General features: G+C 52.8%; 1 protein-coding gene across 1 annotated transcript in view; it reads left to right on the top strand.

The window, feature by feature from the left end:
- LOC132209520 (trichohyalin-like) overlaps window positions 1-11,694 on the top strand; it is a 31,771-nt gene extending 20,077 nt beyond the window's left edge. The window contains exons 26-45 of the mRNA XM_059645083.1: window positions 217-399; window positions 652-759; window positions 1,778-1,882; window positions 1,973-2,062; window positions 2,183-2,242; window positions 3,082-3,186; window positions 3,574-3,771; window positions 4,716-4,805; window positions 5,393-5,542; window positions 5,663-5,767; window positions 6,203-6,352; window positions 6,605-6,712; window positions 7,163-7,252; window positions 7,719-7,823; window positions 8,302-8,361; window positions 8,497-8,586; window positions 8,707-8,766; window positions 9,427-9,711; window positions 9,877-10,026; window positions 11,602-11,694. Of these exons, the coding sequence (XP_059501066.1) occupies window positions 217-399; window positions 652-759; window positions 1,778-1,882; window positions 1,973-2,062; window positions 2,183-2,242; window positions 3,082-3,186; window positions 3,574-3,771; window positions 4,716-4,805; window positions 5,393-5,542; window positions 5,663-5,767; window positions 6,203-6,352; window positions 6,605-6,712; window positions 7,163-7,252; window positions 7,719-7,823; window positions 8,302-8,361; window positions 8,497-8,586; window positions 8,707-8,766; window positions 9,427-9,711; window positions 9,877-10,026; window positions 11,602-11,694 (2,385 nt within the window). The remainder of the gene's footprint in view (window positions 1-216; window positions 400-651; window positions 760-1,777; window positions 1,883-1,972; window positions 2,063-2,182; window positions 2,243-3,081; window positions 3,187-3,573; window positions 3,772-4,715; window positions 4,806-5,392; window positions 5,543-5,662; window positions 5,768-6,202; window positions 6,353-6,604; window positions 6,713-7,162; window positions 7,253-7,718; window positions 7,824-8,301; window positions 8,362-8,496; window positions 8,587-8,706; window positions 8,767-9,426; window positions 9,712-9,876; window positions 10,027-11,601) is intronic.
- The last annotated feature ends 3,045 nt before the right edge of the window (window positions 11,695-14,739 follow it).

The following is a 14,739-nucleotide window of genomic DNA, read 5'->3' as shown; positions in this document are numbered from 1 at the left end:
AATCCTGAGCACATGTACCAGCAGGTTCAGGAACAAGTGGTACAGAACCCTGAACACACGCACCAGCAGGTTCAGGAACAGAAGGTACAGAACCCTGAGCACATGCACCAGCAGTTTCAGGAACAGAAGGTACAGAACCCTGAGCACACGGACCAGCCGGTTCAGGAACAGAAGGTACAGAACCCTGAACACACGCACCAGCATGTTCCGGAACAGAAGGTACAGAACCCTGAGCACATCCAACAGCAGGTTCAGCAACCGAAGGGACAGGAACCTGAGCACACGCTCCAGCAGGTTCAGGAACTGAATATACAGAACCCTGAGCACACGGACCAGCAGGTTCTGGATCCGAAGGTACAGAAACCTGAGCACACGCACCAGCAGGTTCAGGAACAGAAGGTACAGAATCCTGAGCACATGTACCAGCAGGTTCAGGAACAGAAGGTACAGAACCCTTAGGACTCGCACCAGCAGGTTCAGGAACAGAAGGTACAGAACCCTGAGCACATGCACCAGCAGTTTCAGGAACAGAAGGTACAGAACCCTGAGCACACGGACCAGCCGGTTCAGGAACAGAAGGTATAGAACCCTGAACACACGCACCAGCATGTTCAGGAACAGAAGGTACAGAACCCTGAGCACATCCAACAGCAGGTTCAGCAACCGAAGGGACAGGAACCTGAGCACACGCTCCAGCAGGTTCAGGAACTGAATATACAGAACCCTGAGCACACGGACCAGCAGGTTCTGGATCCGAAGGTACAGAAACCTGAGCACACGCACCAGCAAGTTCAGGAAATGAAGGTACAGAACCCTGAGCACATGCACCAGCAGGTTCAGGAACAGAAGGTACAGAACCCTTAGGACTCGCACCAGCAGTTTCAGGAACAGAAGGTACAGAACTCTGAGCACACGCACCAGCAGTTTCAGGAACCGAAGGTACAGAACCCTTAGGACTCGCACCAGCAGTTTCAGGAACAGAAGGTAGAGAACCCTGAGCACATGCACCAGCAGGTTCCGGAACATAAGTTACAGAACCCTGAGCACATGCACCAGCAGTGACTGGAACATAAGGTACAGAACCCTGACCACATGCTCCAGCAGGATCAGGAACATAAGTTACAGAACCGTGAGCACATGCACCAGCAGGTTCAGGAACAGAAGTTACAGAACCCTGAATACATGCACCACCTGGTTCAGGACCCGTAGGTACAGACCCCTGAGCACATGCACCAGCAGGTTCAGGAACTGAAAGTACAGACCCCTGAGCACATGCACCAGCACGTTCAGGAACAGACGGCACAGAACCAGAGCACACGCACCAGCATGTTCAGGAAGAGAAGGTACAGAACCCTGAGGAAATGCACCAGGAGGTTCAGGAACAGAATGTACAGAACCCTGAGCACATGCACCAGCAGGTTCAGGAACAGATGGTGCAGAGCACTGAGCACATGCACCAGCAGGTTCAGGAACAGAAGGAACAGAACCCTGAGCACATGATCCAGCAGGTTCAAGAACAGAGGGTCCAGAACCTGGACACATGCACCAGCAGGTTCAGGATCAGAAGGTACAGAGCTCTGAGCACATGCACCAGCAGGTTCAGGAACAGAAGGTACAGAACCCTGAGCACACGCACCTGCACGTTCAGGAACAGAAGGTACAGAACCCTGAACACATCCACCAGCAGATTCAGGAACCGAAGGGACAGAAACCTGAGCACATGCACCAGCAGGTTCATGAACAGAAGGTACAGAACCCTGTGCACATGCACCAGCAGGTTCAGGAACAGAAGGTACAGAGCTCTGAGCACATGCTCCAGCAGGTTCAGGAACAGAAGGTACAGCACCCTGAGCGCATGCACCAGCAGGTTCTGGATCCGAACGTACAGAATCCTGAGCACACGCACCAGCAAGTTCAGGAAGCGAAGGTACAGAACCCTGAGCACATGCACCAGCAGGTTCACGAACAAAAGGTACAGAACCCTGAGCATACGCACAACCAGGTTCAGGAAAAGAAGGTACAGACCCATGAGCACATCCAACAGCAGGTTCAGGAACAGAAGGTACAGAACCCTGAGCCCATGCACCAGCAGGTTCAGGAACAGAAGGTACAGAACCCTTAGGACTCGCACCAGCAGGTTCAGGAACAGAAGGTACAGAACCCTGAGCATACGCACCACCAGGTTCAGGAAAAGAAGGTACAGAACCATGAGCACATCCAACAGCAGGTTCAGGAACAGAAGGTACAGAACCCTGAGCCCATGCACCAGCAGGTTCAGGAACAGAAGGTACAGAACCCTGAGCACACACACCAGCAGGTTCAGGAACAGAAGGTACAAAACCATGAGCACATCCAACAGTAGGTTCAGCAACCGAAGGGACAGAACCCTGCGGAATTGCACCAGGAGGTTCAGGATCAGAAGGTACAGAACCGTGAGCAAACGGACCAGCAGGTTCAGGAACAGAAGGCATAGAACCCTGAGCACATGCACCAGCAGTTTCAGGAACAGAAGGTACAGAGCTCTGAGCACATCCAACAGCTGTTTCAGGAACAGAAGGAACAGAACCGTGAGCACACGCACCTGCAGGTTCAGGAACAGAAGGTACAGAACCCTGAGCACACGCACCTGCAGGTTCAGGAACAGAAGGAACAGAACCCTGAGCATACGCACCTGCAGGTTCAGGAACAGAAGGAACAGAACCCTGAGCACACGCACCTGCAGGTTCAGGAACAGAAGGTACAGAACCCTGAACACATCCACCAGCAGGTTTTGGAACCGAAGGGACAGATACCTGAGCACATGCACCAGCAGGTTCAGGAAGAGAAGGTACAGAACCTGGACACATGCACCAGCAGGTTCAGGATCAGAAGGTACAGAGCTCTGAGCACATGCACCAGCAGGTTCAGGAACAGAAGGTACAGAACCCTGAGCACACGCACCTGCACGTTCAGGAACAGAAGGTACAGAACCCTGAACACATCCACCAGCAGATTCAGGAACCGAAGGGACAGAAACCTGAGCACATGCACCAGCAGGTTCACGAACAGAAGGTACAGAACCCTGTGCACATGCACCAGCAGGTTCAGGAACAGAAGGTACAGAGCTCTGAGCACACGCTCCAGCAGGTTCAGGAACAGAAGGTACAGCACCCTGAGCGCATGCACCAGCAGGTTCTGGATCCGAACGTACAGAATCCTGAGCACACGCACCAGCAAGTTCAGGAAATGAAGGTACAGAACCCTGAGCACATGCACCAGCAGGTTCAGGAACAGAAGGTACAGAACCCTTAGGACTCGCACCAGCAGGTTCAGGAACAGAAGGTACAGAACCCTGAGTATACGCACCAGCAGGTTCAGGAACAGAAGGTACAGAATCCTGAGCACATGTACCAGCAGGTTCAGGAACAAGTGGTACAGAACCCTGAACACACTCACCAGCAGGTTCAGGAACAGAAGGTACAGAACCCTGAGCACATGCACCAGCAGTTTCAGGAACAGAAGGTACAGAACCCTGAGCACACGCACCAGCAAGTTCAGGAACAGAAGGTACAGTACCCTGAACACACGCACCAGCATGTTCAGGATCAGAAGGTACAGAACCCTGAGCACATCCAACAGCAGGTTCAGCAACCGAAGGGACAGGAACCTGAGCACACGCTCCAGCAGGTTCAGGAACTGAATATACAGAACCCTGAGCACACGGACCAGCAGGTTCTGGATCCGAAGGTACAGAAACCTGAGCACACGCACCAGCAGGTTCAAGAACAGAAGGTACAGAATCCTGAGCACATGTACCAGCAGGTTCAGGAACAGAAGGTACAGAACCCTGAGCACACGCACCAGCAGGTTCATGAACCGAAGGTACAGAACCCTGAGCTCATGCACCAGCAGGTTCAGGAACAGAAGGTACAGAACCCGGAGCACACACACCAGCAGGTTCAGGAACAGAAGGTACAAAACCATGAGCACATCCAACAGCAGGTTCAGCAACCGAAGGGACGGAACCCTGCGGAATTGCACCAGGAGGTTCAGGATCAGAAGGTACAGAACCGTGAGCAAACGGACCAGCAGGTTCAGGAACAGAAGGCATAGAACCCTGAGCACATGCACCAGCAGTTTCAGGAACAGAAGGTACAGAGCTCTGAGCACATCCAACAGCTGTTTCAGGAACAGAAGGAACAGAACCCTGAGCACACGCACCTGCAGGTTCAGGAACAGAAGGTACAGAACCCTGAGCACATGCACCTGCAGGTTCAGGAACAGAAGGAACAGAACCCTGAGCATACACGCCTGCAGGTTCAGGAACAGAAGGAACAGAACCCTGAGCACACGCACCTGCAGGTTCAGGAACAGAAGGTACAGAACCCTGAACACATCCACCAGCAGGTTTTGGAACCGAAGGGACAGAAACCTGAGCACATGCACCAGCAGGTTCAGGAAGAGAAGGTACAGAACCTGGACACATGCACCAGCAGGTTCAGGATCAGAAGGTACAGAGCTCTGAGCACATGCACCAGCAGGTTCAGGAACAGAAGGTACAGAACCCTGAGCATACGCACAACCAGGTTCAGGAAAAGAAGGTACAGACCCATGAGCACATCCAACAGCAGGTTCAGGAACAGAAGGTACAGAACCCTGAGCCCATGCACCAGCAGGTTCAGGAACAGAAGTTACAGAACCCTGAATACATGCACCACCTGGTTCAGGACCCGTAGGTACAGACCCCTGAGCACATGCACCAGCAGGTTCAGGAACTGAAAGTACAGACCCCTGAGCACATGCGCCAGCAGGTTCAGTTCCAGAAGGTACAGAACCCTGAACACATGCACCAGCAGGTTCAGGAACAGAAGGTACAGAACCCTGAACACATGCACCAGCAGGTTCAGGAGCCCTGAGCAAATGCACCAGCTGTTTCAGGAACAGAAGGTACAGAACCGTGAGCACACGCTCCAGCAGGATCAGGAACAGAAGGTACAGAGCCCTGAGCACATGCACCAGCAGGTTCAGGAACAGTAGGTACAGAACCCTGAGCACACGCATCAGCAGGTTCAGGAACAGAAGGTACAGAACCCTCAGCACACGCACCAGCAGGTTCAGGAACAGAAGGTTGAGAACCCTGAGCATATGCACCAGCAGGTTCAGGAACAGAAGGTACAGAACCCTGAACACATGCACCAGCAGGTTCAGGAGCCCTGAGCAAATGCACCAGCTGTTTCAGGAACAGAAGGTACAGAACCGTGAGCACACGCTCCAGCAGGATCAGGAACAGAAGGTACAGAGCCCTGAGCACATGCACCAGCAGGTTCAGGAACAGTAGGTACAGAACCCTGAGCACACGCATCAGCAGGTTCAGGAACAGAAGGTACAGAACCCTCAGCACACGCACCAGCAGGTTCAGGAACAGAAGGTTGAGAACCCTGAGCATATGCACCAGAAGGTTCAGGATCAGAAGGTACAGAGCTCTGAGCACATGCACCAGCAGGTTCAGGAACAGAAGATACAGAACCCTGAGCAGACGCACCTGCACGTTCAGGAACAGAAGGTACAGAACCCTGAACACATCCACCAGCAGATTCAGGAACCGAAGGGACAGAAACCTGAGCACATGCACCAGCAGGTTCACGAACAGAAGGTACAGAACCCTGTGCACATGCACCAGCAGGTTCAGGAACAGAAGGTACAGAGCTCTGAGCACACGCTCCAGCAGGTTCAGGAACAGAAGGTACAGCACCCTGAGCGCATGCACCAGCAGGTTCTGGATCCGAACGTACAGAATCCTGAGCACACGCACCAGCAAGTTCAGGAAATGGAGGTACAGAACCCTGAGCACATGCACCAGCAGGTTCAGGAACAGAAGGTACAGAACCCTTAGGACTCGCACCAGCAGGTTCAGGAACAGAAGGTACAGAACCCTGAGCATACGCACCAGCAGGTTCAGGAACAGAAGGTACAGAATCCTGAGCACATGTACCAGCAGGTTCAGGAACAAGTGGTACAGAACCCTGAACACATGCACCAGCAGGTTCAGGAACAGAAGGTACAGAACCCTGAGCACATGCACCAGCAGTTTCAGGAACAGAAGGTACAGAACCCTGAGCACACGGACCAGCCGGTTCAGGAACAGAAGGTACAGAACCCTGAACACACGCACCAGCATGTTCAGGAACAGAAGGTACAGAACCCTGAGCACATCCAACAGCAGGTTCAGCAACCGAAGGGACAGGAACCTGAGCACACGCTCCAGCAGGTTCAGGAACTGAATATACAGAACCCTGAGCACACGGACCAGCAGGTTCTGGATCCGAAGGTACAGAAACCTGAGCACACGCACCAGCAGGTTCAGGAACAGAAGGTACAGAATCCTGAGCACATGTACCAGCAGGTTCAGGAACAGAAGGTACAGAACCCTTAGGACTCGCACCAGCAGGTTCAGGAACAGAAGGTACAGAACCCTGAGCACATGCACCAGCAGTTTCAGGAACAGAAGGTACAGAACCCTGAGCACACGGACCAGCCGGTTCAGGAACAGAAGGTATAGAACCCTGAACACACGCACCAGCATGTTCAGGAACAGAAGGTACAGAACCCTGAGCACATCCAACAGCAGGTTCAGCAACCGAAGGGACAGGAACCTGAGCACACGCTCCAGCAGGTTCAGGAACTGAATATACAGAACCCTGAGCACACGGACCAGCAGGTTCTGGATCCGAAGGTACAGAAACCTGAGCACACGCACCAGCAAGTTCAGGAAATGAAGGTACAGAACCCTGAGCACATGCACCAGCAGGTTCAGGAACAGAAGGTACAGAACCCTTAGGACTCGCACCAGCAGTTTCAGGAACAGAAGGTACAGAACCCTGAGCACACGCACCAGCAGGTTCAGGAACCGAAGGTACAGAACCCTTAGGACTCGCACCAGCAGTTTCAGGAACAGAAGGTAGAGAACCCTGAGCACATGCACCAGCAGGTTCCGGAACATAAGTTACAGAACCCTGAGCACATGCACCAGCAGTGACTGGAACATAAGGTACAGAACCCTGACCACATGCTCCAGCAGGATCAGGAACATAAGTTACAGAACCGTGAGCACATGCACCAGCAGGTTCAGGAACAGAAGTTACAGAACCCTGAATACATGCACCACCTGGTTCAGGACCCGTAGGTACAGACCCCTGAGCACATGCACCAGCAGGTTCAGGAACTGAAAGTACAGACCCCTGAGCACATGCGCCAGCAGGTTCAGTTCCAGAAGGTACAGAACCCTGAACACATGCACCAGCAGGTTCAGGAACAGAAGGTACAGAACCCTGAGCACATGCACCAGCAGGTTCAGGAGCCCTGAGCAAATGCACCAGCTGTTTCAGGAACAGAAGGTACAGAACCGTGAGCACACGCTCCAGCAGGATCAGGAACAGAAGGTACAGAGCCCTGAGCACATGCACCAGCAGGTTCAGGAACAGTAGGTACAGAACCCTGAGCACACGCATCAGCAGGTTCAGGAACAGAAGGTACAGAACCCTGAGCACACGCACCAGCAGGTTCAGGAACAGAAGGTTGAGAACCCTGAGCATATGCACCAGCAGGTTCAGGAACAGAAGGTACTGAAACCTGACCACCTGCACCAGCAGGTTCAGGAACAGAAGGTAAAGAACCCTGAGCACACGGACCAGCAGGTTCAGGAACAGAAGGTACAGAACCCTTAGGACTCGCACCAGCAGGTTCCGGAACATAAGTTACAGAACCCAGAGCGCACGCAGCAGCCGGTTCAGGAACAAAAGGTGCAGAACCCTGAGCATACGCACCAGCTGGTTCAGGAACAGAAGGTACAGAACCAGAGCACAGGCACCAGCATGTTCAGGAAGAGAAGGTACAGAACCCTGAGGAAATGCACCAGGAGGTTCAGGAACAGAATGTACAGAACCCTGAGCACATGCACCAGCAGGTTCAGGAACAGATGGTGCAGAGCACTGAGCACACGTACCAGCAGGTTCAGGAACAGAAGGAACAGAACCCTGAGCACATGATCCAGCAGGTTCAAGAACAGAGGGTCCAGAACCTGGACACATGCACCAGCAGGTTCAGGATCAGAAGGTACAGAGCTCTGAGCACATGCACCAGCAGGTTCAGGAACAGAAGGTACAGAACCCTGAGCACACGCACCTGCACGTTCAGGAACAGAAGGTACAGAACCCTGAACACATCCACCAGCAGATTCAGGAACCGAAGGGACAGAAACCTGAGCACATGCACCAGCAGGTTCACGAACAGAAGGTACAGAACCCTGTGCACATGCACCAGCAGGTTCAGGAACAGAAGGTACAGAGCTCTGAGCACACGCTCCAGCAGGTTCAGGAACAGAAGGTACAGCACCCTGAGCACATGCACCAGCAGGTTCTGGATCCGAACGTACAGAATCCTGAGCACACGCACCAGCAAGTTCAGGAAGCGAAGGTACAGAACCCTGAGCACATGCACCAGCAGGTTCACGAACAAAAGGTACAGAACCCTGAGCATACGCACAACCAGGTTCAGGAAAAGAAGGTACAGACCCATGAGCACATCCAACAGCAGGTTCAGGAACAGAAGGTACAGAACCCTGAGCCCATGCACCAGCAGGTTCAGGAACAGAAGGTACAGAACCCTTAGGACTCGCACCAGCAGGTTCAGGAACAGAAGGTACAGAACCCTGAGCATACGCACCACCAGGTTCAGGAAAAGAAGGTACAGAACCATGAGCACATCCAACAGCAGGTTCAGGAACAGAAGGTACAGAACCCTGAGCACATGCACCAGCAGGTTCAGGAACAGAAGGTACAGAACCCTGAGCACACACATCAGCAGGTTCAGGAACAGAAGGTACAAAACCATGAGCACATCCAACAGCAGGTTCAGCAACCGAAGGGACAGAACCCTGCGGAATTGCACCAGGAGGTTCAGGATCAGAAGGTACAGAACCGTGAGCAAACGGACCAGCAGGTTCAGGAACAGAAGGCATAGAACCCTGAGCACATGCACCAGCAGTTTCAGGAACAGAAGGTACAGAGCTCTGAGCACATCCAACAGCTGTTTCAGGAACAGAAGGAACAGAACCCTGAGCACACGCACCTGCAGGTTCAGGAACAGAAGGTACAGAACCCTGAGCACACGCACCTGCAGGTTCAGGAACAGAAGGAACAGAACCCTGAGCATACGCACCTGTAGTTTCAGGAACAGAAGGAACAGAACCCTGAGCACACGCACCTGCAGGTTCAGGAACAGAAGGTACAGAACCCTGAACACATCCACCAGCAGGTTTTGGAACCGAAGGGACAGAAACCTGAGCACATGCATCAGCAGGTTCAGGAAGAGAAAGTACAGAACCCTGAACACATCCACCAGCAGGTTCAGGAACTGAATATACAGAACCCTGAGCACATGCACCAGCAGGTTCAGGAACAGAAGGGACAGAACCCTGAATACATCCACCAGCAGGTTCAGGAACAGAAGGTACAGAACCATGAGCACATCAAACAGCAGGTTCAGGAACGGAAAGTACAGAACCCTGAGCACATCAAACAGCAGGTTCAGGATCCGAAGGGACAGAAATCTGAGCACACGCACCAGCAAGTTCAGGAAGAGAACGTACAGAACACTGAGCACACGCAACAGCAGGTTCAGGAACAGAAGGTACAGAACACTGACCACACGCACCAGCAGGCTCAGGAAGAGAAGGTACAGAACCCTGAGCACATGTACCAGCAGGTTCAGGAACAAGTGGTACAGAACCCTGAGCACACGCACCAGCAGGTTCAGGAACAGAAGGTACAGAACCCTGAGCACATGCACCAGCAGTTTCAGGAACAGAAGGTACAGAACCCTGAGCACATCCAACAGCAGGTTCAGCAACCGAAGGGACAGGAACCTGAGCACACGCTCCAGCAGGTTCAGGAACTGAATATACAGAACCCTGAGCACACGGACCAGCAGGTTCTGGATCCGAAGGTACAGAAACCTGAGCACACGCACCAGCAGGTTCAGGAACAGAAGGTACAGAATCCTGAGCACATGTACCAGCAGGTTCAGGAACAGAAGGTACAGAACCCTGAACACACGCACCAGCAGGTTCAGGAACAGAAGGTACAGAACCCTGAGCACATGCACCAGCAGTTTCAGGAACACAAGGTACAGAACCCTGAGCACATGCACCAGCAGGTTCCGGAACATAAGTTACAGAACCCTGACCACATGCTCCAGCAGGATCAGGAACATAAGTTACAGAACCGTGAGCACATGCACCAGCAGGTTCAGGAACAGAAGTTATAGAACCCTGAATACATGCACCACCTGGTTCAGGACCCGTAGGTACAGACCCCTGAGCACATGCACCAGCAGGTTCAGGAACTGAAAGTACAGACCCCTGAGCACATGCACCAGCAGGTTCAGTTCCAGAAGGTACAGAACCCTGAACACATGCACCAGCAGGTTCAGGAACAGAAGGTACAGAACCCTGAACACATGCACCAGCAGGTTCAGGAGCCCTGAGCAAATGCACCAGCTGTTTCAGGAACAGAAGGTACAGAACCGTGAGCACACGCTCCAGCAGGATCAGGAACAGAAGGTACAGAGCCCTGAGCACATGCACCAGCAGGTTCAGGAACAGAAGGTTGAGAACCCTGAGCACATGCACCAGCAGGTTCAGGAACAGAAGGTTGAGAACCCTGAGCATATGCACCAGCAGGTTCAGGAACAGAAGGTACAGAACCCTGAACACATGCACCAGCAGGTTCAGGAGCCCTGAGCAAATGCACCAGCTGTTTCAGGAACAGAAGGTACAGAACCATGAGCACACGCTCCAGCAGGATCAGGAACAGAAGGTACAGAGCCCTGAGCACATGCACCAGCAGGTTCAGGAACAGAAGGTTGAGAACCCTGAGCATATGCACCAGCAGATTCAGGAACAGAAGGTACTGAAACCTGACCACCTGCACCAGCAGGTTCAGGAACAGAAGGTATAGAACCCTGAGCACACGGACCAGCAGGTTCAGGAACAGAAGGTACAGAACCCTGAGCACACTGACCAGCAGGTTCAGGAACAGAAGGTACAGAACCCTTAGGACTCGCACCAGCAGGTTCCGGAACATAAGTTACAGAACCCTGAGCGCACGCAGCAGCCGGTTCAGGAACAAAAGGTACAGAGCCCTGACCACATGCTCCAGCAGGATCAGGAACATAAGTTACAGAACCGTGAGCATACGCACCAGCAGGTTCAGGAACAGAAGGTACAGAACCCTGAGCACATGCACCAGCAGGTTCAGGAACAGAAGGTACAGAACCCTGAGCACATGCACCAGCTGGTTCAGGAACAGAAGGTACAGAACCCTGAATACATGCACCACCTGGTTCAGGACCCGTAGGTACAGAACCCTGAGCACATGCACCAGCAGGTTCAGGAACTGAAAGTACAGACCCCTGAGCACATGCACCAGCAGGTTCAGTTCCAGAAGGTACAGAACCCTGAACACATGCACCAGCAGGTTCAGGAACAGAAGGTACAGAACCCTGAACACATGCACCAGCATGTTCAGGAGCCCTGAGCACATGCACCAGCTGTTTCTGGAACAGAAGGTACAGAACCCTGAGCCCATGAACCAGCAGGATCAGGAACAGAAGGTACAGAGCCCTGAACACATGCACCAGCGGGTTCAGGACCCGTAGGTACAGAACCCTGAGCCCATGCACCAGCAGGTTCAGGAACAGAAAGTACAGAGCCCTAAGCACACGCACCAGCAGGTTCAGGAACTGAAGGTACAGAACCCTGAACACGCGCACCAGTAGGTTCAGGAACAGAAGGCACAGAGCCCTGAGCACATGCACCAGCAGGTTCAGGAACAGAAGGTACAGAGCCCTGAGCACATGCACCAGCGGGTTCAGGAACAGCAGGTACAGAACCCTGAGCATATCCAACAGCAGGTTCAGCAACCGATGGGACAGAAACCTGAGCACACGCACCAGCAGGTTCAGGAACTGAAGATACAGAACCCTGAACACGCGCACCAGCATGTTCAGGAACAGAAGTTACAGAGCCCTGAGCACATGCACCAGCAGGTTCAGGAACAGAAGGTACAGAACCATGAGCACATGCACCAGCAGGTTCAGGAACGGACGGTACTGAACCCTGAGCACATGCACCAGCAGTTTCAGTAACAGAATGTACAGAACCCTGAACACACGCACCAGCAGGTTCATGAACATAAGTTACAGAACCGTGAGCACATGCACCAGCAGGTTCAGGAACAGAAGTTACAGAACCCTGAATACATGCACCACCTGGTTCAGGACCCGTAGGTACAGACCCCTGAGCACATGCACCAGCAGGTTCAGGAACTGAAAGTACAGAACCCTGAACACATCCACCAGCAGGTTCAGGAACAGAAGGTACAGAACCCTGAGCACATGCACCAGCAGGTTCAGGAGCAGAAGGTACAGAACCCTGAACACATCCACCAGCAGGTTCAGGAACAGAAGGTACAGAACCCTGAGCACATGCACCAGCAGGTTCAGTAACGGAAGAGACAGAAACCTGAGCACACGCACCAGCAGGTTCAGGAACTGAATATACAGAACCCTGAGCACATGCACCAGCAGGTTCAGGAACAGAAGGGACAGAATACTGAGCTCACGCACCAGCATGTTCAGGAACAGAAGGTACAGAACTCTTAGGACTCGCACCAGCAGGTTCAGGAACAGAAGGTACAGAACCCTGAGCATACGCACCAGCAGATTCAGGAACAGAAGGTACAGAACCATGAGCACATCAAACAGCAGGTTCAGGATCCGAAGGGACAGAAATCTGAGCACACGCACCAGCAAGTTCAGGAAGAGAACGTACAGAACACTGAGCACACGCAACAGCAGGTTCAGGAACAGAAGGTACAGAACACTGACCACACGCACCAGCAGGTTCAGGAAGAGAAGGTACAGAATCCTGAGCACATGTACCAGCAGGTTCAGGAACAAGTGGTACAGAACCCTGAGCACACGCACCAGCAGGTTCAGGAACAGAAGGTACAGAACCCTGAGCACATGCACCAGCAGGTTCAGGAGCAGAAGGTACAGAACCCTGAACACATCCACCAGCAGGTTCAGGAACAGAAGGTACAGAACCCTGAGCACATGCACCAGCAGGTTCAGTAACGGAAGAGACAGAAACCTGAGCACACGCACCAGCAGGTTCAGGAACTGAATATACAGAACCCTGAGCACATGCACCAGCAGGTTCAGGAACAGAAGGGACAGAATACTGAGCTCACGCACCAGCATGTTCAGGAACAGAAGGTACAGAACTCTTAGGACTCGCACCAGCAGGTTCAGGAACAGAAGGTACAGAACTCTTAGGACTCGCACCAGCAGATTCAGGAACAGAAGGTACAGAACCATGAGCACATCAAACAGCAGGTTCAGGATCCGAAGGGACAGAAATCTGAGCACACGCACCAGCAAGTTCAGGAAGAGAACGTACAGAACACTGAGCACACGCAACAGCAGGTTCAGGAACAGAAGGTACAGAACACTGACCACACGCACCAGCAGGTTCAGGAAGAGAAGGTACAGAACCCTGAGCACATGTACCAGCAGGTTCAGGAACAAGTGGTACAGAACCCTGAGCACACGCACCAGCAGGTTCAGGAACAGAAGGTACAGAACCATGAGCACATCAAACAGCAGGTTCAGGATCCGAAGGGACAGAAATCTGAGCACACGCACCAGCAAGTTCAGGAAGAGAACGTACAGAACACTGAGCACACGCAACAGCAGGTTCAGGAACAGAAGGTACAGAACACTGACCACACGCACCAGCAGGTTCAGGAAGAGAAGGTACAGAACCCTGAGCACATGTACCAGCAGGTTCAGGAACAAGTGGTACAGAACCCTGAGCACACGCACCAGCAGGTTCAGGAACAGAAGGTACAGAACCCTGAGCACATGCACCAGCAGTTTCAGGAACAGAAGGTACAGAACCCTGAGCACATCCAACAGCAGGTTCAGCAACCGAAGGGACAGGAACCTGAGCACACGCTCCAGCAGGTTCAGGAACTGAATATACAGAACCCTGAGCACACGGACCAGCAGTTTCTGGATCCGAAGGTACAGAAACCTGAGCACACGCACCAGCAGGTTCAGGAACAGAAGGTACAGAATCCTGAGCACATGTACCAGCAGGTTCAGGAACAGAAGGTACAGAACCCTGAACACACGCACCAGCAGGTTCAGGAACAGAAGGTACAGAACCCTGAGCACATGCACCAGCAGTTTCAGGAACACAAGGTACAGAACCCTGAGCACATGCACCAGCAGGTTCCGGAACATAAGTTACAGAACCCTGACCACATGCTCCAGCAGGATCAGGAACATAAGTTACAGAACCGTGAGCACATGCACCAGCAGGTTCAGGAACAGAAGTTATAGAACCCTGAATACATGCACCACCTGGTTCAGGACCCGTAGGTACAGACCCCTGAGCACATGCACCAGCAGGTTCAGGAACTGAAAGTACAGACCCCTGAGCACATGCACCAGCAGGTTCAGTTCCAGAAGGTACAGAACCCTGAACACATGCACCAGCAGGTTCAGGAACAGAAGGTACAGAACCCTGAACACATGCACCAGCAGGTTCAGGAGCCCTGAGCAAATGCACCAGCTGTTTCAGGAACAGAAGGTACAGAACCGTGAGCACACGCTCCAGCAGGATCAGGAACAGAA

This window comes from Stegostoma tigrinum, chromosome 4, assembly GCF_030684315.1.
Source record: "Stegostoma tigrinum isolate sSteTig4 chromosome 4, sSteTig4.hap1, whole genome shotgun sequence".
NCBI classification, from domain to species: Eukaryota; Metazoa; Chordata; class Chondrichthyes; order Orectolobiformes; family Stegostomatidae; genus Stegostoma; species Stegostoma tigrinum.
This window is presented reverse-complemented; position numbering and strand designations above follow the sequence as displayed.